The 25,882-nt window shown below is 36.8% G+C and overlaps 2 protein-coding genes across 3 annotated transcripts in view; one reads left to right on the plus strand and one right to left on the minus strand.

The window, feature by feature from the left end:
* The window catches only part of LOC128025210 (guanine nucleotide-binding protein subunit alpha-13), a 56,186-nt gene extending 48,005 nt beyond the window's left edge, over positions 1-8,181 (plus strand). For both annotated transcript variants that reach the window (XM_052611332.1, XM_052611335.1), the window contains 3 exons: positions 2,014-2,240; positions 3,256-3,306; positions 6,310-8,181. In XM_052611332.1, coding sequence (XP_052467292.1) covers positions 2,014-2,240; positions 3,256-3,306; positions 6,310-6,882 — 851 coding nt within the window. In that variant the 3' untranslated portion in view covers positions 6,883-8,181. The remainder of the gene's footprint in view (positions 1-2,013; positions 2,241-3,255; positions 3,307-6,309) is intronic.
* A 1,417-nt stretch (positions 8,182-9,598) lies between these two features.
* LOC128025209 (monocarboxylate transporter 7) lies at positions 9,599-16,366 on the minus strand. The gene is made up of 6 exons (XM_052611330.1): positions 16,026-16,366; positions 14,454-14,703; positions 14,197-14,340; positions 13,420-13,548; positions 12,503-13,294; positions 9,599-10,976 (listed from the first exon to the last, which is right to left on the minus strand). The coding sequence occupies exons 2-6, from the start codon at positions 14,689-14,691 to the stop codon at positions 10,756-10,758; spliced, it is 1,524 nt and encodes a 507-aa protein (XP_052467290.1). The 5' UTR covers positions 14,692-14,703; positions 16,026-16,366; the 3' UTR covers positions 9,599-10,755.
* Between the last annotated feature and the right edge of the window lie 9,516 nt (positions 16,367-25,882).

Below are 25,882 nucleotides of genomic sequence, written 5' to 3' on the forward strand. Positions count from 1 at the left end.
TTATAATCACTGTTAAGCAGAGAAATGGGTCGCCAATTGTCAATTAAGAGTAAATCTTTTTTAGGCTTGGGAATTAAAGTAATTGAGCCTTGAGTGAGAGTCGGGGGGAGAGCCTCATTCTGTATGCTTTCTTCAAAAACCTTAAGTAAAAAAGGAGACAATTCTTTAGAGAACTGTTTATAAAACTCTGCGGTAAGCCCGTCCGTTCCGGGAGATTTATTGTTTTTAAGTTCTAGAATTGAGTTACTAACTTCAGATAAAGTAATTTCACTATCACAGAGATTTCTGTCATCGCTTGAGATTTTTATTTCTAGATGACAAAGACAAAATTTACCAGTTCTACGACACTATGACAAAGGTTACCGGTACTTCTCTGAACTAACGTCATGATCACTGCCACTAGATATAAAGAAAACATTGATTTTTTACTCGGTGCTATTCAATGACAGTAATAAAAAAAAAAAAAAAAAAAAAAAAATTATATATATATATATATATATATATATATATATATATATATATATATATATATATATATATATATGTATATATATATGTATATATATATATATATATATATATATATATATATATATATATATATATATATATATATATATGTATGTGTGTGTGTGTGTGTGTGTGTGTGTGTCGTTATTGTGCACTGCTGCTCGTAAAATAGCTCCAGTGCTCAATGCTGCAATGCTAAAAGATAGCAACTCACCAGGACACTTTACCAACAGTTTTTAACAGGACTCCAACTCTCCACTCATTCTCCTCGGACCATGCATTACAGGCTTTGACGGACATCAGTTCTTGGCAATTCCTCATTTGCCCTCTCACAGCTGGCTCGATCGAAATTACACAGCTGCGGGTCATCATACATGTTTGCTCTCTGATGCTGCGTTCCAGGAAGGTTTTTGAGCTCGTAATCACTATTTCATACCACTACTAACGACTTTGTACCGTTCCAGGCAAGTTACGCCAAACTTTCTGAGCGCAAGTAATTGTAACTAGATTATTTATTTTATTGCAACATTGCATTGACCTAAAATCGTTTTTTCAACGTGTACTACTTGCATAAACACTGCATCCACAGGCAGTATTATTCGTGTAGTTACAGAACTCACTGTAGCCCATCTGACCTTATTGACCTCATAAAAAGGGGAAATGTTTCATTTTTGATCATGTTGACAAAATGACATGGTCTGAGAGTGCATAGTAAAAAAAAAAAAAGGTATTTAATTTTATTTTTTTCTTTTATAGTAACCTGATAAATCCAATATGTGACCCTGGACCACAAAACCAGTCTTAAGTCACTGGGTTATATTTGTAGCAACAGCCAAAAATACATTGTATGGGTCAAAATTATCTACTTTTCTTTTTATGCCAAAAATCATTAGGGTATTAAGTAAAGATCATGTTCCATGAATATATTTTGTAAATTTCCTACTGTTAATATATCAAAACGTAATTTTTGATTCGTAATATGCATTGCTAAGAATTCATTTGGACATCTTCAAAGGTGATTTTCTCAGTATTTAGTTTTTTTTTTTTTTGCACCCTCAGATTCCAGTTGTATCTCGGTCAAGTATTGTCTTATAAATGCATCAATGGAAAGCTTTTTTAATTAGGGCTGCATGATCAATCTTGCGTCAAATGGAGCGGCACTTAATATACAGAGCCATAGTTCACTGACAAGCTACACTATCGTGTTCATACTCGCAGATGTATCGCATTTGGTTATGAACGTGATATTGCGTAGCTTGTCAGCGAGCTATGGCTCTGTATATTAAGTGCCGGTCCATTTGAAAGCAGGTGATGGATGTTTAATACTAATCACAGAACCAGCTTTACTAGACACGCATGAACATCGCATGCGATTAATCGTGCAGCCCTATTATTTATTCAGCTTTCAGATGATGTATAAATCTCAATCTCTAAAAATTGACACTTAAGACTGGTTTTGTGGTTCAGGGTCACATGTGTCAATATCTCTAACGGTCTGTTAAGGTGTCCGAGTGCTGGTGGATGCCCGTGAGAAGCTGCACATCCCTTGGGGAGATCCTGAGAATCAGGTTCATGGGGAGACAATGATGGCCTTTGACACCCGCTCATCCATTATGGCCAAAGGGATGGTGGAGACCAAAGTCTTCCTCAACTACCTGCCCTCCATCCGTGCCCTGTGGCAAGACAGTGGTATTCAGAATGCCTATGACAGACGGAGAGAGTTTCAGCTGGTAAATATTAAATGATTGCTCATTATTTATATTTATTATGAACTATTGTACATCATGAACTGATCATTTCAGTTGTTCTTAGTCCCTGTGAAGTAAAGTTTTGGATATAGAATACACTCACAGTTTTTCATAAGACTTGTGTCATTTTCTAGGGCTTTAAACTTGAAAGAATGTTGATCTGTTGTTAAACAGATTGCATTATGAATCATGAGAGATAAGCACAGTGTACTTGCATAATTACTCCTGTCAAGGCATTAATCATGGTGCTTGTATATTTAGAATGTAATGCGATTATGCTCAAGAAATCAAATGTTTTGAGCGTAGCATGGACAATTTTTGTAACCTGAGAGTTACGCACAGGTATGAGTTGAAAACACAAATGAAGTGACTCATGACAATGAGGGCATTCTCTCTGTGCGTGAGTATAGTTTGCATTTCAGTTATGAAGATAAGATTATGCACGTTCAGGGGTAGAACCCTTGTGACTGAGATTAGGATTTAGCTCACATTTTCCAACTAAAATCTCCATTGTTGTACAAATTGTGATTAACCTGTTTATCCGTATTGATTTAGTGATAAACATTCATTTTTGGTGACCAAGTCACTTTCTCTACTTAAGGCTGAAATGCATTCCCCACAAAGCAAGCCAATAAGAGGCCAACACAGCAGAGCCTCATTTGACTGATTTTGTGTTAGGTAAACATATTTATGAATGAGGCCAGTGTAACCTGTAGTATATCATAGCCTTGGACCAGCAAATCTGGTGGAAAATATTGTATAGTTATGTTCTACTGTGTGTGTGTGTAAAAGAGAATGAGATATAATTAATAACTAATATCAATTATTATTATCTTTTTTTTTTTTTGTGGACCGGATTGTATAATGTAACAGAAAATGCATAAAACAGCGAAACTGGGAGACAGCAGAAGACAAATTCAAAGTTGCACCTTCTGCACCATAGCTAACATATTGGAGACCTAATTATGATTGTGTGTCTTTCTTTACATCTTCTTAGGGTGAATCTGTGAAGTATTTCCTGGACAATGTGGATAAACTTGGACAATTGGTAATTTAAGTTTTTTTTTAATAAATGTTAATGGTTACACTTTATTTTACAGTACGTGTACTTTCATGTACTTATAGTGTACTTACAGTGTATTTATCTAAGAATTTTCTGGTAATACAATGTAACTACATGGGGTAGGGTTAGGTTTAGGTTTAGGGGTAGGTTCAGGGTTAGTACCTAGTTATTACATAGTTATTGTAAATTACTATAATAAGTACGTAGTATGTACATGAGGAACAGGACTGTAAAATAAAGTGCTACCATGTTAATGTCGTGTTCAGTACTGGTATCTAGAGCACAAGCTAGCTGGTATTATACCTGTTTGTGCATGGTACAACAGAATTTCTGAAATGAAATTAAACTTTAAATTCACAGGAAGAAAGCTAGTTTTTTTGTTTGTTTGTTATCCATTAAAAAAGGCTATCAATAGAGTTTTGTGTGCACTGACATTAGCTTGGCTGATATAGTGGATTTTACTTGTACCGATTTATATATATATATATATATATATATATATATATATATATATATATATATATATATATATATATATATATATATATATATATATATATATATATACCTACAGTTAAAAAATAATCAACCCATTTAAACCACCTTTAAAATAGCCATATTCAGAAGAAAAAAAAAACAATCACAGGGTTGGGAAAAGGTTTACACTCTCCTAAAAATTACTTGTAAACTCAAACAGATGTAGCGAATCACCTTCTCCATGGCACACAAAGCCATTTGACTTTCAACAGTGATCTGCTGTAGTCATTTTAATTAGCTGGAGCTTTTCAGTCCTTGGTAGTGCAACTGAAGCAAACAATCAACTATGGGTGGCAATGTACTGTCAAAAGATTTCCGGGATAAAGTTGTGGACGGGCATAAGTAAGGAAATGGATACAAAAAAGGCTTTATCAATGCCTAGAAGCACAGTGAAGTCTATTATTAAGAAGTGGAAGATATTTGGTACAGCACAGACCCTCCCTAGATCAGAACGTCAGTCCAAACTGGATGAAAGAGCCAGGAGGAAACTTGTCAGAGAGACCACCAAGAGACCTACAGCAACGCTGGCCTGAACTTGAGCAGTTCTGCTAAGAAGAGTTGCAAAAATATTGCAAAGTTTAGATGTGCAAAGTTAGAAACATATACCAACAGACTAAAGGCTGCAATTAAAGCAAATGGTGGTTCAACGAAATACTGACATAAAGGTGATCCTTTTTCAGAGTCAAGTGATTGCTTTTTATGTTATTATTTTTGTTGTTGGTGTTTTATCTTTCACTTCGATGTTATTAGGTAATACAGCTGAATTAAATTAATTATACAGTCTGAAAAGCTACAAAATGTGATTATTTCAAAAAGAGGGTGATTATTTGGATGATTAAAATTTTTGTTTTTATTAACCTTAATTACCCAGGCACATATCCGCTTGTTAAGTCTGAAGTCACGTCACCGCTTCTGTGTCCAAACGCTCTATCAGATACCATGAGAAAACAAAAAAAGGTTCTAAGATACACTCACAGTGTGATTTATAATACTACCAAAAAAAATAATAATCCTAACGTTTAACTCCATACCGAAATCCCATATAGCCAGACAATGAAAATATAAATAAATATAAAAATTCTTTGGGACGCTGTGAGCATGGAGACTGTAGTCTGCACCTTAAGTTTGAAAACGTTTAACTTACATGTTTAATGTGAATAATCAAATGCTCATAAACGACTGCTGAGGTAGTATTCTCAAGTGTAGCGAATTGGACCGGGAAACACTGCTTCTAAAGGCTGATTTATACTTCTGCGTCGGACCTTCTGCTGTAGCCTTTACACTGTAGCCTTTACGCCATAGGCTATGCGTCAGTTTTCATTTATTCTTCTGCGTTGTTGTCCTCGTCGATGTGCAGTACACATGCAAACTGCTAGTCTGCAGTGTCCACGGACATGTTGCTGATGTAACCTGCAGTACCATGACTAAAGCTGAAGAAGCAGCGGCTCGACGGAGAAGCATTATAGCCTTGACGCGGCAAATAATATCAAATAATTATTTAAAACTACAAAAGGAGACCACAATGGAACAGGAGAAGATGGCATTCTGTCTATATCCGCAAGGACTTGTATCACGGCAGATCAACATTGTTTGTCCCTGACAAATGATAAGTCACTTGTTCTTTGCTTTGTTTCATTTTTTATAAGAAGGTGTAACATTAAAATATATTAAAGAGCACATAAAGACACAATACGCAAGTACATACGGAGGGAGGGATTCTAGCAGACCAATCACAGTGCTTTTGGTCCACGTACAATTGATGCGCTGTTAGATTTTTGGAGAGGTGCATGTCAGGCTAAGGCATAAGGGAGTACGTCTATGCGTAGGCTACGGCGTAGGTCCAACTCAAAGTTATAAATCAGCCTTTACATCATTAGTTAACAACCGAATACTAGGCTGCTGTCACTTTAAGACTTAATGCATGGATCCAATATATTGACGCATGAATTAAAAAAAACAAATACCCCAATTGTTCATGTTCACTTAAAAGGCAAATGTGTTTGTTTGCGTGAATACTAGCCAAGACAAAACCTTCTGAGTATGTGACTATTTAAGCACAATAGGCTGCAGAAGAAAACTCAATTTGGTATTCGTGTGATGGTTTCTGAGTGTGCAATTTGGTGTTATGGGCTCAGAAACCGTCACTCAGATAAGCATACAAATGCCTAACCGAGTTCTCATTTTTGGGCTTTGAACCATTTAAAATGGCTTCAACATTTAAACTGGCAAGGCTTAAATGCATGGAAATTTACTGTGACTGTGATGTGAGCATAACTGTGATAGTGACCGCATTCACAAATGTATTAGTTTGTGTCTACAGGCATATCGCCCATCTCGAATACATGTAAATTTTAATAAATAAATAATAAATGCACTAATTTTTAATAAATGTTTCGGGGTTTTATAGTATTATGCCTGTCGGATTGATGTTTGTTTCCATTTAATCTGCAGGACTACTTGCCCAGCCAAAAGGATATACTTCTGGCACGAAAGCCCACCAAGGGTATCCATGAGTATGACTTTGAGATCAAGAGTGTTCCTTTCAAGATGGTGGATGTGGGAGGGCAGCGGTCAGAGCGCAAGCGGTGGTTTGAGTGCTTTGACTCCGTGACCTCCATTCTCTTCCTAGTCTCATCCAGCGAATACGATCAGGTGCTCATGGAAGACCGTCAGACCAACAGGCTCACAGAGTCGCTCAGTATCTTCGAGACTATCGTCAACAACCGCGTCTTCGCCAGTGTCTCCATCATTCTCTTCCTCAATAAGACAGACTTGCTTGAAGAAAAAGTTAAGAATGTAAACATCAAGGACTACTTCCCCGAGTTCACAGGAGATCCCCATAATCTGCCGGATGTGCAGAAGTTCCTGGTTGATTGCTTCCGTAACAAGCGTCGTGAACCGCAGCAGAAGCCCCTTTACCATCACTTCACCACTGCCATTAACACGGAGAACATTCGACTCGTCTTCCGTGATGTCAAAGACACCATCTTGCACGACAACCTTAAACAGCTTATGTTACAATGAAAGGCACCGATTGGTCTTGAAGAACATTCCATTTTAATTAGGTTTTTACTTTATTTAATACGAAGTACAGGTGGTTCAATACATATTGTGGTTGAAGAAAAGTAGATGGGGTAATTATGCAACTTTAATTTTCTGTAGTATATAATAACAGTTATATACAGATTTGATATAAAAGCAACCTCTTTAAGCTTTTAGCCGTATCAAATATGCTAAGGAATGGCCTTCAGTTATTCACCAAAATGCTGTAATTTTCCATGTTTACTGTATGCTTACCAGCGCATATATTCGTATAATGGAACTGTTAACACTCCTGTATTCCATAGGCTTTACACCTGGTTTTGATAAAGTTTTAATAAAAGAAAGTGTGAGAACTCAGGGCTTTAAATCTTTAATTCAAAGAGCTCTTCTGATCTAGTCAGGAGTTGTTTATGGGCTTGATGAGTCAGGTTTTATATATATGCATGTATGTGTGTATGTATGTATATGTATGTATATACATATACAGGCCCTAGTGTCTTTTCTTTCTTTTTTTTGATAGAACATGGTTTCACTCCCTTGGTCTTCCCACATTCAAAATAACTTACTTGGATCGTGACATTAAATTAGCACAATTAAGGTACTTTTGTATTGAAGTACCTAATTTTTTTGTTTTATTTTTTTTTATGTAAAGGGAAAGTGTCTGTTTGCCATTCAAGCCTGTACAGAATGCATCTCTGTACATACAATTTATTTTGCCCTCATAAAAGCTGTATATTTTATACACTAACGTGATACCATACATTTATTGTATGTATTCTAGAAGCCTTGAAGAAGTTTTCTGTTGTTGTTGATTAATTCACTTTAAAAACAGAAAGTGTCCTTATGTTCTTTGCTCCTGTATAAGTTAAAGTAGACAGCTTTAGCTCAGGGTTTGTAAAATGACTGTTAAATCAGTCCAGGTATATTTCTGTGTATACTACAGACTTTTTCTTTTTTTTAAACAGGCCAAGCAAAGTCAACTTTTCCTTTAATGTCTGTAGATCAGTCAAAGCTGGTTTGATGCAAGACAAATTGAAATCTGTTGATCGAGAGACTAAGTCTTAATTTAAACAAGCACTGTAATCTGACTGTTTGTAGTAAATTGATATTAACTGATTGACTGAACGAAGGTGTTTATGTATAGAATCTAAAAGAATTTGTTCATGCGATGCTAGCCATCTTTGTCACTGCCTCACTTGCTTTTTGTAGTGTTTTTTTCTTCTCTCTTTTTTTGAATCTCATTTGTGTAATTGTTTATTAAATCAGATTATTTTATCAAAATGGTTGTGTATTTACACTGCTTTTTTATTTCAGTAAAGAAAAATGAGGCTATATTGACTGAGCATCCCGCTAAAACAGTACCACTTTTGAATACACATGTATACAGGTGCTGGTCATATAATTAGAATATCATCAAAAAGTTTGTTTCACTAATTCCATTCAAAAAGTGAAACTTGTATATTATATTCATTCATTACACACAGACTGATATATTTCAAATATTTTATTTCTTTTAATTTTGATGATTATAACTGACAACTAAGGAAAATCCCAAATTCAGTATCTCAGAAAATTATAATATTGTGAAAAGGTTCAATATTGATGACATCTGGTTCCATACTCTTTTCAGTTAATTAACTCAAAACACAGCAAAGACCTTTAAATGGTCTCTCAGTCTAGTTCTGTAGGCTACACAATCTTTTAGAGACGATTTTTATATTGTGGGGATCACCATGAATGACTTGTACCCCAGAGAGTTATGGAATTTTGTTTTTTACCAGGCTTCTCTCACTGAAGTTAATTTGTGAATTTGTATAAATATTGTTGTAACTTGAAAGCAAAGTTGTTATTTTCGCACAGTGTTCTTTTAGATTGAATAGATCTTTTGTAATTTTAGCACTTCAATGAAGTGTGAATGTTTATGTCGCTGTAGGAATGGAAGGGATCAAAAATGGACAAAATGTTATTGCTTATTTTTACCTCATTACGCCTGTATCTGTTTTATCACATAAAACATCAATAAAAAGTAGTTAATAATCTGGAGTAAAATTGCATTATGTAAACTTAGAATTTTGAGGAAAAAGTCAGAATTGCTAGATGTAAACTCGCAAGTACAAGTCCGTAACTTATAATTATGCATCTGTGGTAGAACCTGACACATGAGATTATACATATATTTGGTGTGAAGCACTGGTGGCTTAACTGTGTTATGCAAGGCTCCAATCACTTAGAGGAGTCTGACCGTCGACCACTTGACCTCTGCCCCATCTGATTGCGTAAACTGCCATTGGATTCAAAATAGCTGACAGATACAAGATAAGACCACACCGTGCCATGGCCGACTGTAGTTTGCAGCATTAATAACTGATGTAACTGAACATTTGTGCATCAATGACTTGAATCAGTCAGTATAGTGTTACAGAATGTTAATGTAGATACTGTAATATGTACTCTACAGGCCTTATTACACTGCATTCCAAGAGTATAAACACTGTCCAGTATGATCTTTTGCTACCTACATGCAGTGTCAAGGCAAGTTGAGACATGTATGCACATTCTTAAAAAGAGCTTTGTGGAGAAAGCTTCTGCTGAGGAAATACATGTATGTAAACAGTGCTTTTGGTTTGTAAGGATGCATGGATCAAACAAAATAAAGTTTTATTTCTAAAATATGAGTTGAATCAGAACCATTCAGACAACAATTTAAAAATGTTTATTTTTCAATCTGATTTGAAGATTATTACAACAGTTGTGTCTATTGTGCAGATACAGAAGACCTCAAAAGACCACAGATTCACATTCCATGGAACATACAGCAATAATAATTCCTTTCCATTATAAAATTCAAGTCATGTGACAGTATTTCAAGAACAAATGTAGTTTACTATAAAGGTAAGTGATGAATCAGTCTTTTAAGACTTTAATTTTAATTTGGCATTTGGGAAACCCTTTGTCTTCATTTCAGTATAGCATCAACCTGAGCTCTTGAAAGCTTTGAATTCACAGTTATCTCTATGGAAATGTAATTCACAGTTCAGAACATTGTCGTGAGAATCGGAAGGCTAAACAACATCCTAAACAGACACTATTTGCATTAATAAAGTTGTTTAGCATCCATTAAGGAGACAGATGTTGCAGTATAGTAGTTGACAGCTGACCTGAGGTGAGCTGAATTTGAAGAAAATACTAAAGAAGGTTCCTTTTAAAAATAAAGTATCAAATACCTCTTTCTAACCCTTTTCTATAACATTTTAGATTATTCAACCTTAGTTGCTGAATTCAGAATTATCTTTGGTCACTGCTTTACCCATCAGTAATCAGCCCTTGCCCATAATAACTAAAACCACGAAAATGTGGTTTCCGGTTACATTATGTTTATTTCTTTTGCATCTAGAATTCTAAACAACAAAATTCTCAGTGTTTAGTATTACAAACATTCATGAAAATGTGTTTTTCAAGTCTAATCAGTTTTCATGACAGCTACTGCTAATATATGATAATCACACATATAATCTCAGTGTATAAACGTTTGCACATCTTAAAGGGTAAGTTCAACCAAAAATGAAAATTCTGTCATAACACCCTTATGCCAATGAAATATACAGACATAGAGCATTTAAAAATGGTAAACGGAAGCTAGACAGCACTTGGGTGATGTGAGAAAAAAAAAATTGTTTATTGTGCATCAGTGATGACAGAATTGTACAATTTTTGGGTGAACTAAACCTGTAAGCAATTGTTATGAATCATTCATTTCAGTTTATTTCAGTTATAGTTTGTTAAGTTTTCTTATGTTATCACCAGGTCTGATAATACCAGATGTTCAGCTAAATTCACAAAGTAAGTCTTTTTGTTTCAAGTCTTAATAACTTGAATGCCCATTTCTAGGAATTCCTCCGGTTTGTCTTTGGACACTTGCTCCACTATGGGGTTATTTCGTCTATTGTCTCTCCTCGGCCACAGTTGACCTGTCTTAGCTGGACGTACGAGCCCAAGGAAGACAGCGCCTAGTCCCATTCCCGCAGCACAGGAGTAGAATGCAGCCCTGTAATTCTGTGTAACATCCACAAGGACACCTAGAATATTTGAGAGGGAAATGTAGTAAATTGCGTGTTTATGGAATTTTGCATTCTACTGTATATACACTACATTTCAAATATTTGATACATTTTTAAAAGAAAATAATACTTTTATTTTGAAAGTGCACATTAAGTTGTTCAATATTTTAAATATATGTTGTTTTTTAAACTTTGTATTCATCAAAGAATCAGCATATTAAAATGTCTTCTGAAGGATCATGCGACAATGAGAGATGAGTTTCTGAAAATTCAGCTCTGTCATCACAGAAATAAATTTAAAAATACACTGCTCCAAAATTTTATAAAATGAAGGGAACCCTTAAATCATACAGTGTATCTCAATTAACTAAATTGTGTTCTTTGTTGAGAAGAAAATTATGTGACAATGGTCAATGGAAACCCAAATCATCAACCCACAGAGGGCTGGATTCAAAATCACACTGAAAATCTAAAGTAAAAAATCAATTGTGCATGTATTTCATCAATCAACTCAAAATTTAAGGGAGTATACCATGGTGTGTATTGCCCCCACATGCCAGTATGCACTTCCGAAAAATTGTAGGCATGCTCCTGATGAGTTGGCAGATGGTATCTTGGGCAGTCTCCTCCCAGACCTGGATCAGGGCATCAGTGAGCTCCAGGGTTCTGTGGTGCTACTTAGTGGTTTCAGATGCTCCGTTACAACGATACATTCAGGTCTGGTGATGGGCCGGTCTGTGTCTTCAATGCCATGAGAGCCAGTGAGGGTCAGTCAATGGCATCAATGCCTTTGTCATCCAGAAACTACCACACTCTGGCCACATGAGGCCAGGTATTGTAATGAACCAGGAGGAACCCAGTGCCCACTGCACCAGCATAAGTTCTGACAGTGGCTCTGGGGATTTCAGCAGTAGGGTACCGTAGGCTAGAGGTCTGTGAGACGCTCCAAGGACATTCATTCCCAGACCATCTTTGACTCAACACCAAAGAAACAGACACCATTCCTGGTGCTGGGTTGTTGCCTGTCTACAGCCCTGTGCAGATTTCCTTGTGTAACAGCCCATCTCCCATATGTCCTCCATGTTCTTGAAGCTGTGCTGGGAGACACACCAAACTTTGTGACAGCATGTATGGAGGTGCCATCATGGAGGAGCTGGACTACCTGTACAACCTGAATCGGTTGCAGGTACTGCCTAATGCTACAAGTAGTGAGAAGGACCTTAATAAATCCCAAAACTTGAGACAAATCAGTCAGGAAAGATGGGGAGAAAGCAACTGTCTGTGGCCACCACCTGCAAAACCATTCTCTTTTCTCTCTTGTGTTGCTGTTGCCCTTCCGGGGCACCTGTTGTCACTTTCATCTGCACCAAAGCGGGTGAAACTGATTCTCAATCACTTTTGCTTCCTAACTGGACAGATAGCTATCCCTGAAGTTTAACTGACATTGTGTTCTACTGTGATGATTAAGTGTTCCCATAATTTATTGAGCAGTGTATACTGTAATAGAACACAGTGATTGATATTAATTTGAGAATTGGTCTTACCTCCTAACGGTGGACCAGCCAGTCCTGCAAAGCTCTGAATGCAGACGTAGACACCTACAGCTAAGGGCATCCTCTGGATCCCTACGACATCATCCTCAGCCAACATTGGGATGTGCGTGGATGCAATGTTCCCAAGTAAGAAGCCATAAAGCACACAGCATACTGCCAGTCCCCAGAAACCATGTACTACGGTGAAGAACACCAGCACCAGGCACATCAGTGACACGCATCCAAGAAGTACGAAGATCTTCCTAATGCGCCCCCAGTTCAGGACCCATCCGATCGAGAGACGTCCGAAGATCTCAGCAACGGCCATTGTTGACAGCATATAGGCAGCCTTGTCCCTCTCGGTACCCAAACTGGCGCTGAGCTCCACCACATACAGCTGTGGGGCGAAAAAGCCAAGTGTTGCAAAAAGGCCGAAAGCTGAGTAACATAAGAAACTGCCTTCTTTTAGTACAGTCAAATCCAGGAGCTTATTTCTACTTGAAATGTCCTGTTGCTTTGGAAGGATCTGAAGTGGTTCCACTTCTCCCTGTTCCTTCCCAGATTTGAGATCCCGTTCCAGCTCATCAAGTGACTGTACACCTGAATCTCTGGAGCTCACAGAGGCTTGCATTTGTTCTTCAGGAAGAGAGCACGTGATCTTCTGCTCAGTTCCTGTTGGAGAAGTCTTTGGTTTGATGACTATGGGCCGGAGCAAAGCCCCACAGATAATAATGATGCCCTGTAACGTTCCAATCACCACCATTGTGTACCTCCAGCCAATGCAGTTCTTAAGAGCTGTGAAGGCTGCAGAAACAAGGAAGCAGTGTGTTTGACTCTGTGTGTTACAATTATAAAACACTAATTTTAACATAATGAAATACCACAATATGTGGTGATATTACATTGACATTGAGCATGCCTGACCTCACCTGGAGCGAAAGCAAATATAGCAAATGACTCTCCAGTGGAGGCCATGGCTGTGACCAAAGAACGACGCCTGCTGAAGTACTGAGACAAGATTGTGACGGTTGGCAGGAATGTCAGACAGTAACCCAGTCCTATAGAAAGGAAGAGACATCTGAAAATCATTAGATGCTTTGTTTATCTCAGTTTTGCTTTTGGTTAGTAAATCCAACTTTTCAGTCCAACATATACATTATTAGATTTTATTGTAAAATGCATGTACTTACAGACAATCCTGGACAGTTTAATTATAACATAACACATGAACATAATACAGTTCAGGATCCAATGTTTCAGAGACATACAGGCATGAAATTACCATAATGCATACATTTCTGTTCTTGCACTCTAACAAATAATAAAAAAAATTTTTTTCTTATAAATAAGTCTCTTATGTTCACCAAGCAATTTTCTATTTTAATATATTTTAAAATGTAGTTTATTCCTGTGATGGAATTGACATTACTCCAGTCTTCACTGTGAAAACATTTTATCGAACTACTTATTATTATCAACAATGTTGAACATGGCCATGCTGCATAATTCATTTCATTTTTTTGTTGCAAGATTCTTGAAAGAATAGAAAGGTCAAAATAATAGAATTTATTTGAAATATAAACATTATATTCACTCATTATATCCACTCACTTTTGGAACATTATTAATATATTAACTGTAACTTCAACAATGGAATGCATTCTTGCTGAATGAAATATTAATTTCTTAAATAAGGCTTTACCTACCTGTCACAATCCCAATAGTGAGGTACATCTGATTGATGGAGCTGGTGAATGCTGTTGAGATTGTGCCCAGAGATATGAGAAATCCTCCAAACATCACAACTGGCTGGAAGCCAAATCGATTACTCAGCACTGATGATAAAGGAGCTGAAGAGCCATGGATGCCAAAGTTACAGAAATGAACCCATAAACATGCAGCTAAGAAGAGTAAGTCATTTTTTAAAAGTTTCAAAATGTAAAGTAACAGTTACAGCCCTTACCTGTGAAAGTCATAACAAAGACACATATTGAAATGATCCATGATACTCGACTGTTGCTCTCGCCAAAGTCAATCATTAAATCCTTGAGAAAAATCCCAAAACTTTTGATAACCCCATAAGTGAACACCTCCACCAGGAAAAAGGCGACAGCCACAATCCAACCCCAGCCACCATCTGGGACCTCTGAGTACACTTTAGAGCCGAGGCAACCCTTCAGTCCGAACATCCACTGTGCCATTTGACCTGCGACCTGGGAATGTGACAGACAAATTTAACCTATTGTTAAGTTAATAAGAGAATTAACTTTTACAGCCACCCAGCTCCATCAGTATAAACTGTATCTGGACATAACCATGATCATTCAGCCTTGTAAAGAGACATCTCCACAATCCAACCAAGCATTATGTTCAAATGTACATGATTAATAATTGTATCAGCAGCTATATTCAAATGTCAAACAGCTGCAGTATCTGCTATTAAATTAGTTATACCATTTCATGTATCAAGTTTTGGGACAGAGGTTTCTGTTTAGTTGACCATCTGTTGTGTGCTAGAGATTGGTGTTATTAGTGTTAACTAAAATATAGCTGAAATAATTTATCATATCTATTAGATTATCACACGATATGTTATAATATTTATATATAAATAACTAAGCTATAATGAAAATTAGAAACGTACTTAAATTAAAGCTGAAATAAAATACAATAAAATGAAATAAAGATTGAGAAAAATATTTTAAAATAACAAAAACGAATAAAAATGCGTAAAAAATTCATAAAACAAAAATTCTAATAAAAGTCGAATACATACAACTGCACAAATCATAGCTTGACACTGTAGCTATACATTTATAGTGTTGAAAAAATGGGGAAATCTCTCAAATACAGAAAACAGCTCAAATTAAATTTATGTTGACACCCTAGGTAGGTGAAACATCACTGACCAAGTGAGAAAAAAAAAAAAACCTTACCAGAGGGACGTTACGCCATGATAGGGGCGGGAGGGGAGGGCATGAGTGTCAACAAACTGATGCGCAGAACAACGATTGAAATATTTTCATTGATTGAAATCATCGCTCAACATTCGGTGAGGTGTAATCAATATCATAATATTATTATAAGTCATCATAATATAGCATGACAATTGAACAAATTGTATGGCACGACATTTTCACAAATATTATTTAAACATATATTCGATAATTTAATAATATTTTATTCAGGTTTGAACACATTTGTGTTTTGCTAAATCACTTTGCACGTTATCAAAATTAAGGTTAGTCAGCAGATTATTATTTTTTTTATTACCACCCCAACCATCTTGCACTACCTGCTCCCTCATGATTCCAGCATGATCATGTTTTCTCAGCTCCTCGCCACGTGGTCGTTTCTATGGTCAAGAGCGCTAATATATGTACGTATATCTGTGTGTTCCTGTGTTGGGGCGCGTGCATTTTTGCCGCACTACCTGACCTATGTCAGTTGTTTAAGATTTTAGTACTAGCAGTCACTCACTAAATCATTGATATTTAGTAACACTGAACAGTAAGAACGAAAAAAGAGTGCTTACCTGTTCCTGTCAGTGAAAGGAATATTGTTCCTCCTCTACTGTGGTGGTGTGTAAAGAGTCCATGTGCTGCTTCCACTGTCTCAAACACTGAGCTCCTCTATGGTGGGAGGTTACAGCTGTTGAGTAAGTTGAGGATTGGTTTACAGTCAATGTTGAATGAAAGGCTACACCAGCAACCCCCCTTTCCGCTTGAGCTGGAATGTCAAAGGAACATGTGGTGTGTTCTCCCCCACCTTAGTGCGAAGTGGAGCTGCAGGAGGGACTGTACTGAATGTTTTAAACTGCGGCTGGGGCATTAGGTAAAAAAAGACCTGCTCAAACTCAACAGTGAATAGGCTCTCCTTGGAAATGTCCAGAGGAAAGAGATAGTATTTGGTTCCTATGTGACTGTTAGCGTACTGTTAGTTTGATCAATCATTACCGATCATATAATTATTGAAGTACATTTATGTAATTCAGGGGTCTTCAATCTTCAAGTCGAGAAACCCTTGGTGGTTAAAAGATTATATATTTTATAAAATACCTGAAATATCATCCACATCACATCATATTAATGTAATTACAGTGATTCTTATCTGTTTACATTGTTATTATTTATAATAATCATTTGTTTTTTAAATAAAATGCAGTCAATAGTAGAAAACAAACAATTGAATGATTAAGCAGGTGCAGAGGGAGGTCTTTATATACTTCCAATGGTTAAATATGTATTCTGATTACTTTAATTACTTTAATAACAGACAGACATACTGTAGATTTGATTGAGGGTATAATTAACTTATCTGATATCAGATTAGAAGAGACATGTATCGCCAGACCACCACCCCTGGCATTTCTGTCTGCTCTATAAAGTACAGTAAGTTGAATTTCCTGATCAGAAATCTTACTACTCAGCCATGTCTCTGACAGTGTAATAATATTCAGATTATATTGGGCTACACAAGTATGTAGTAGATCCATTTTAGGCAAAAGACTTCTAATGTTCAAGTGAACATTTTTTTAAACCTTTAGTATTATCCACTTTATATGCAAGAAAAAAAAAAAAATTCATAGACATAAATTTAAAGCTAGGTATTAAATTAATGATTAAACAAACAAAAATTTTAGTGACATAACAACAAAACAAACCCTCAGATATACAAAAAAAAAAAAAAAAAACAAAGCCCCCAAAACACAAACCAAAAACATTAAAAACAATAAATCTGGCCCAGCAGCCCTAGCCATCCTAAACCAAGGCGTGTTCTTGAAGGGGTTAAATTAGGACAAAATAAACAAAAACCACTGTTAAGTACACAGGTCAATTTGTATCAATCATTCTTTTTCTTCCCCTTTAGACTGCTTTTATAATGGAAGTCCAAGTTAATGCATTTGTTTTTTATACAAAAATTATGAGTTTGAGATCAGTTGGCCCCCTACTTTATTCATTTTTTATTCATATTTTTTTTTTATTTGAATTCATAATTTGTTTTTATTTTTTTGTCTTAATTATATTTTTTAAAGTTTAAGTAATGTTGTAGTGTGTTTTGTCATTTTTAAATCTGTCTATTTATTTTCTATTTCAGTTTTAGTTTGAGTTATATTACATATTAGTACAGGTTCAATTTCAGGTTAAACTAAATGAAAATGAGAAATGTTTTTAATATTTAATTTCAATTAACATTTGTTTTATTTCAAGTAACAAATTTTATATATTTTTTTAATATCTTAAGTAGCAATCAGAGAATTAATAATACTGTGTCAAATAAAAAATAATTTAAAGGTCTTGTTTTTTAGATTCAGCATTTAAAAAGGGCACAGTTTGGATTCTGTTTACTGCTTCTGTTCTCTGGACTGATTAATCACAAGGGCAAAAGCCAGTGTTATCGTTAGCCTATAGTTTGTCCATGCATGACACAGTTTTGTGCTTGATTATGTTAATTATAGGTGCTTTTATATGGTAAGATTACTTGACATTAGACTGCATTTGACAGTTGATCATGATACCCTTCTTAATCGTCTAAGAGGATGAAGTTGGTATCGGAGCATGACATTGGAATGGTTCTTTTCATACCTTTAGGATAGATCATTAAAGGTTACAATTTGAAATGTATCCTCCCCCTCTGCACCACTCACATGTGGGTTACCTCAGGGGTCCCTGTTGGGACCTATTTTATTTTGATCTTATCTGCTATTGGTTCTATGATGAGGAAATATAATATTTTGTATCACTGTTATGCTGATGAAACCCAGATGTACGTCCCTCTTAGCTCTGATAACTCTTATTCTGACTTTTTAAAATGTTTCTAAGGTATCAAATGCTGGACTGCAAGAAACTTTCTCCAATTAAATGAAAGCAAACCTGAGATTGTTGTCTTTGGACCTCCTGTTGCTGTCTCTAATATCTCTAATAGTAATCTAGATTTTTTTTAGTCATAAAATATTCATCCTTTAGCTAAAACCTGGGGTGATTTTTAACACAAAACTGAGCTTAAGGATTTGGAGACAGTTATCCATGCATTTATTGCTTCTAGACTAGATTATTGCAATCCTCTTTATATGGTTCTCAACCATTCATCATTGTATTACTTGGAGTTGGTACAGAATACAGCAGCAAGGTTACTGACTGGCACTAGGAGAAAGGAAAGCATTTCCCCGGTCCAAGCATCTCTTCACTGGTTACCGGTGCAGTATAGGATCCATTAAAAAACATATTTGTTTTTAAAGCGTTAAATGGTGTATCACAATCATATCTGTCTGAACTTCTCACCTACCAACAAGTCAAGTCACCTTTATTCATATAGTGCTTTTAACAATACACATTGTGTCAAAGCAGCTTTACAGTATTTAATAGAGTAGAGTGTCAATCATGCAAAATGACAATAGTAAACAGAGAATTTTCAGTTAAATGCAGTTCATCATTTAATTCAATGATGTCGATTGACGATGTTGAAGTCGACGTTATCGCAGGAAATTAAGTTTCCCCAACTAAGCAAGTCAGAGGCGACAAAGGCAAGGAACCAAAACCCCACTGGTGATAGAATGGAGAAAAAACCTTGTGAGAGTCTAGGAGACGAGGTCTTCACTGGGGATCTGTCTCGGGGGCTCATCTAGTTATTCTGGTCTCCGCTGAAATTCAGGGCTGTAGAGGTCGTCTCTAGGTGCTGATCCACCATCTGGGCTGGATATGTACTGGATCTGGGGGCTACAGTGTAGCATAAGACATAATTCACCCCAAAAAGATGCTAACGCATTGTTTACCATGAAGTTGTGTGCGGAACAACCAATCAAAACTGACTGTCAGTTGACCAATCAGAACACAGTATTCTACCGAAAGGTGGGGTTTAAGGAAACTGAATCTTTTGAACAGCTTCGCGCGAACCGTTTTGGGATCTCTGGGAATTTAGGTATTTTAAAATGATATTTTGACAAAATGACAATGTTTTTTAACCTTGGATGGGTTTAAACCTATTGTACAGGACTTATAAACAGTGATAGGAAGCTTAGAATTTTCATCTTACTGGCTCTTTAAAGGTTATTAAACCTCTTGAACGTCCTGGTAAAATATGTCTGAAATCAAAAGGTCTTAAACAGGTTTTAGGCTCAGTATTACGTGTGAAGCCAAAAACATTCTTGATTAAAAATGGATTATAAAAACAATTTTGTGACTCACAGGGGACTTTGATCAGTCAATACAAAGTCTCTAGTCTGTAAACAAGTTTACTGGGCAGGCGAAGTTGCAGTGTTGACCTTTGACACAGTCCAAGGATAGATCATCATCTGTTGGGCTGTGTGCAACCAAGTCTCATCTATTTGTCATTTCAGCTGTGTACATGTACAGACAATCGAGAGCTGTTACTGTTTTTTAAAGCTAGTATCACTGCAGTCCACATATAAATCTCTTTAAATCAATATAATGTACTGACATTTAAAAAAAATCAGTTATTTTCATGTTAGGGCCAGTAATGAATAGTGAATTTAGTCATCACAATATTATAATACTGTAGGATTTTGGTATTATTTTTGTTTGTTTGTGTGTGTTTACAGTTTGTGAGCATTAGTAATCTTCTCCATTTTCACAAAAATATCCAAACGATTTCTGAAGGATCAGCGGCTGTAGACTGGAGATATTTCAAGGGGGGGTGAAATGCTATTTCATGCATACTGACTTTTTTACACTGTTAAAGAGTTGGATTCCCATGCTAAACATGGACAAAGTTTCAAAAATTAAGTTGTACATTTGAAGGAGTATTTTTGTTCCCAAAATACAGACATTTCACCGGAAGAGCGCGCGCTCCCGTATAGCGAGGCTGAGCAGCACAGACATTTCACTGATCAGAGCGATTCACTGATCAGAGCGAGAGCATCGTGAAAAGTCACAAAAGAAGTGTGTTTTTGGTTGCCAGGGAAAGACAACCCTGCACAGATTACCAAAAAAAAAAAAAAAACAGCATTAAGGGACCAGTGAATGGAGTTTATTTTTACAGAGCATCAACGGAGCTGTGCAAGTGTTTTTGTTTTTCCCCTGCATTTCGAAGATGCTTGTTTTACAAACAAGGCCCAGTTTGACGAGGGATTTGCGTATCGTTTATTTCTTAAGGATGATGCAATCCCAAGGAAAAAGGGTCACGATCGTGTGTTGGAACCGCAGGCGTTGAGTAAAACTGCTTCAAATATCTCTGCCTCCTTGTTAGTGCGTCCCCTCCCATGCCAGAGACCCGGGTTCGAGCCCCGCTCGGAGCGAGTCGTTGCTGCTGCTGCTCTCGTTCAGTTTCAGCCTCGGGATCTGATTCTGGATCATAAATAAACGGCTGAATCTGACTGTAAGCCATGGTTTGTTTTGGATGATGGTTTTTCCCTCACGGTAATGTCACAGCTTCCACATGCTCTCAACGCAAAAGCCTATTCGCGCTCGTGATTCTTTAGCTCCGCCCACACGTCACGCCTCCAGTCGGTCGTGTTTTTCCAGGAAAAATCGGTACAGACTATCTTTCTCTTATGAATATAATAAAACTAAAGACTTTTTGGATTTATGAAGGATGCAGTACTACTCTATATGTACTCAAGATTAACAGGATATTGAGTGAAAACGAGCATTTCACCCCCCCTTTCAGCTTTGCAGGAATAAATTACATTAAATTATAATAAAATAGAAAACCTTAAACCTTAAATATTTTACAATTGTACCGCTACACTATGCCTCTCTATAACAAACCTTCCTTCTGTTATTGTACAGTTTGCATGTTAATGTAATATCATATGTTTTGTGTTAATGTGTCTGTGTAGCTTTTCTAAGAAGCAGCTGTTCCTACTGTAAGTGGCTCTTGCTCACATGCATGTCCCACTGTTCCATAACTCCTTCCTAAATATTATGACACAAGACCCTTATACAGGCAGCCTCAGTGATACGGACTCTTTGGTGGGAACACTCATGCAGATGGTCAGCACTGAGCAGTTGGAAAACACATTAATATTGTTCACTGGTGAGTTGTTTTACACGTATTACACTTTAAGCTGATAGTTAGTAAGTTAAAACTTTGCTTACTCTCTATACAATGCATCAATTTCTATGGTGACAATGGCTCTTGGGAACATAAATGCCAGTTTGCTGAGCATGTTGGGCCTTTTGTTGGAAAGTGGCAGCTAAGCAGAGGTAATGCAGAAACTGTCATATGAAATGTTTACTTTATAGTCTCCCTTATTGAAAATATTTTAAGGTGTCATTTCTATAACAAGATATTTTAATGAATGAAGAACCGAATCTTTTTTTTGTTTGTTGCTGATTTCATGCTTACTTATGACATCTCTCCAGTTGTTTTAGATAACAAACCCACTAATTGAATTATCATGTAATACTCTGTTTTCATTCTTTGGAGCAGGTGGTGGCTCAGCCAAGAGAACCACATGGGAAGGAGGTCATAGTTCCCACAGTGGTCGCATGGCCTAAGAAGATCAAACCCAACAGCACCAGCAGAGCCCTGCTGAGTTACTGGAAAATTATGAACCTTGTGAAGCATGATTGTTTGTTTTCACTGTATGACAACTGGCTTTAACATCTTATTAGTCTGGATATCTTTCCAACTATCCTCTTCCTGGCTAGTGTATACAATGATGGTTTAAAACCACCATCAGATTGACGCTATGACGGCATTGATATAACTGACATTCTGCTCAGCGACTCTGACACAGGGCATAAGGTACAGTTTGCTTGGATGACACACCACTTCATAGACCAAAAAACTTTTGTGAAATTTGCTCTAACTGACTTTCTGCAAATTCTTGTTTTCTGTCTTCAGAGTCTCTTGTTAAGTCAAGTCACCTTAATTTATATAGCGCTTTAAACAAAAAACATTGCGTCAAAGCAACTGAACAACATTAATTAGGAAAACAGTGTGACAATAATGCAAAATGACAGTTAAAGGCAGTTCATCATTGAATTCAGTGATGTCATCTTCTCAGTTCAGTTTAAATAGTATCTGTGCAATCATTTGCAATCAAGTCAACGATATCACTGTAAATGAAGTGACCCTAACTAAGCAAGCCAGATGTGACGTGGAAAGTACCCAAAACTCCATCAGTGACAGAATGGAGAAAAAAAACCTTGGGAGAAACCAGGCTCAGTCAGGGGGCCGGTTCTCCTCTGACCAGACAAAACCAGTAGTTCAATTCCAGGCTGCAGCAAAGTCAGATTGTGCAGAATCATCTGTTTCCTGTGAAAGAAAAGACTGGATCTGGTGGCTACGGTGAACTCAGAATAAGAGAGAAACAGACTTATATTAGCTTAGATGCCATTCTTCTAATGATGTAGCAAGTACATAGGGTATTATGGCATGTGTTCCCGGTTCCGGTTTACCTAATTAATGCAGCCTAAAAATCCTTTAACGGCTTTGGATATTAGATGCATATTAGTGTGTTATGTGTAAGCCAGGTTAAAGAGATGGGTCTTTAATCTAGATTTAAACTGCAAGAGTGTGTCTGCCTAACGAACAATGTTAGATAGGTTATTCCAGAGTTTAGGCACCAAATAGAAAAAGGATCTGCCACAGTTGATTTTTATATTCTGGGTGGAACTGTTCCTCAGGGTGTCTATAGTGCACTGTCTTATGCGATACTGTAGCTGATGGCTGAATGGTTACAATTTTATCTCTAATAGTATTTAATTAATATCTAAGTAAAGCAGTTTATAAAGTCATTACTGCTGTGATGTTGGGAAATGTCAACACTTGTTGATGCTTTATTTTTAGTTAATTTAGCCACTGTATTGAATAAAAAGTAATCGGATCTAGCAGTTTTTAATGCATTTTTGTAGGATAGGTTACTTTCCTGCCAAGCAATACGAAATACCTCTAGTTTTGTTGTCCTCCAGCTGCGCTCCATTTTTCGGGCTGCTCTCTTTAGGGTGCGAGTATGCTCATTATACCACGGTGTCAGACTGTTTTCCTTAACCTTCCTTAAGCGTAAAGGAGCAACTGTATTTAAAATGCTAGAAAAGAGAGAGTCCATAGTTTCTGTTACATCATCAAGTTGTTCTGAGGTTTTGGATAGCTAAAGAATTCGGATAAATCAGGATGATTATTTACAATGCAGTCTTACCATACTTGTACCAAGAAGTAGAATTTACAGTTTTGGCTAAATGAAGTTTGCACAAAACTAAATAATGATCTGAGATATCATCACTTGGCTGCATAATTTCAACACCATCAACATCAATTCCATGTGACAGTATTAAATCTAGAGTATGATTTCGACAATGAGTAGGTCCTGAGACGTGTTGTCTAACCCCAATATAGTTCAGAATGTCTATAAAGGCTGATCCCAATGCATCTTTTTCACTATCAACATTGATACTAAAATCACCAACTATTAAAACTTTATCTGCAGCCAGCACTAACTCGGATGTAAAATCAGCAAACTCTTTAATAAAGTCTTTATGGTGCCCTGGTGGCCTGTATTCAGTAGCCAGTACAAACATCACAGGGCATTTATCATTAACATTTGTTTCTCTGGATAATGTAATGTGAAGCACCATTACTTCAAACAAGTTATACTTGAACCCTGCCCTCTGAGAAAACTTGAAAACATTGTTATAAATTGAAGCAACACTTCCCCCTTTGCCTTTTGGACGTGGCTCATGATTATAACAGTAATCTTGGGGGGTAAACTCATTTAAAATAATGTCATCATCAGGTTTTAGCCAGGTTTCCATCAAACAGAGCACATCTAGATTATGATCAGTGATCATATTATTAACAAAAAGTGGTTTCGTAGAAAGGGATCTGATATTCAATAAGCCAAGCTTCATCATTTGTTTATCCGTATTGCATCTGTTATTTATTTGTTGAACCTCAATTAAATTGTTACTCTTAAATTGTATTTTCTAGTTCATGGAACAGACAGAGTCTGTATAGTGTGATATCTAGGTGAGAGAGTCTCTATGTGCTGAAAATTAACTTCTGTGACGTGAGGTGGCTAGCAGACAGTCTGTTTAGCCAGTCTGTCTGCTTCCTGACCTTGGCCCCAGTTAGTCAAGTACAAACTCTAAGACTATGTGCCATATTTTTAGAGAGAAGAGCGGAGCCACCCCAGGGGGGATGGAGAACATCTCTTTTCAACAGGTCAGGTCTGCCCCAAAAGCTTGTCCAATTGTCTATGAAACCTATGTTATTCTGCGGGCACCACTTAGACATCCAGCCATTGAGTGATGACAATCTGCTATGCATCTCATCACCATGGTAAGCGGGGAGGGGACCAGAGCATATAACAGTGTCTGACTTGCTTGCAAGTTCACACACCTCTTTAATCTTATTTTTAGTGATCTCCAACTGGCGAAGTCGAACATCATTAGCGTAGGTGTAAATAACAATCTTACTGTATTTACATTTAGCATTACCCAGCACTTTTAAATTTGCCAAGATGTCAGGCACTCCGGCTCTCGGTAAACCTTTGACTATGGTGGCTGGTGTCTCTATATTCACGTTCCGTACAATAGAATCACCAATAACTAGAGCACTTTCATCAGGTTTCTCAGTGGGTGCATCACTGCGTGGGGAGAACCTGTTTAATGTTTTGATCGGAACAGAAGAGTGGTGTTTTGAACCACAACTATGCTGCCTCACTGTAACCCAGTTGCCCTGCTGCGGGGGCTCTGTTGCCGGAACCGAACAATGTACAGGACTCCCTGAACTAGACGCATCCAAAGCTGTATCTAGAGCCCTCACATTCTTACTGTCCTCAATTAAAGTTTGGACGCGTGTCTCTAATTCTGTAACTTCTCTGTCAGCCTAACTATTTGCCTGCATTTATCACATGTGAATTCCTCATCAGCACCAGAGATAGATAAACTGTACATGTGGCAATAGGTGCAAATAACAATAGCAGGAGAAGCCATTACTCACCGTGCTTAATGAAATATTCTTACCACAGTTGTTTGATGAACTTGTGAAAAACTGGAGAGAGAGAGGGAGTAATGAGAGAGAGGAGAGGAGAAAAGAAAATAGTGATAGGTACAAATGGAAACGCTAATGACCAGCTAACGAGTGCTAACGCAATGCAGGTGCGCTGCACTCATAGGTTTAAAATAAAAGTGAACGATCAAATTAATCAGGTAAGACTGATAGATAATATCAAAAAATATGAAGGGAATTAAGTTATATTTTATCAATTTAAACAACAGAGAGTGATAGTAAGATAAAGATTCTAGAGAAAAAACAAAGCTACACGGAGCTACGATCACAAACAATCAAATCAATAATCAAATCAGCTCTGCTTATCAATGCTTCTTATTAGATAAAATGAAAATGCCATCAAAACTTTTCTGAAGAAAGTCCTTTCCCTTCAGAGATACATTCATATAAAACACCCGTAACGTGTTTTGATTTTAA

This window comes from Carassius gibelio, chromosome A12, assembly GCF_023724105.1.
Source record: "Carassius gibelio isolate Cgi1373 ecotype wild population from Czech Republic chromosome A12, carGib1.2-hapl.c, whole genome shotgun sequence".
Taxonomy (NCBI): Eukaryota; Metazoa; Chordata; class Actinopteri; order Cypriniformes; family Cyprinidae; genus Carassius; species Carassius gibelio.

Coding starts and splice junctions, on each gene's coding strand:
- LOC128025209 (XM_052611330.1), bottom strand. CDS start 14,691: ATGGCACAGTGGATGTTCGGACTGAAGGGTTGCCTCGGCTCTAAAGTG. Junction 14,341..14,453: donor CTTTGTTATGACTTTCACAG/GTAAGGGCTGTA, acceptor ATGGCTCTTCAG/CTCCTTTATCATCAGTGCTG. Junction 13,549..14,196: donor CACTATTGGGATTGTGACAG/GTAGGTAAAGCC, acceptor TCCTTTCTATAG/GACTGGGTTACTGTCTGACA.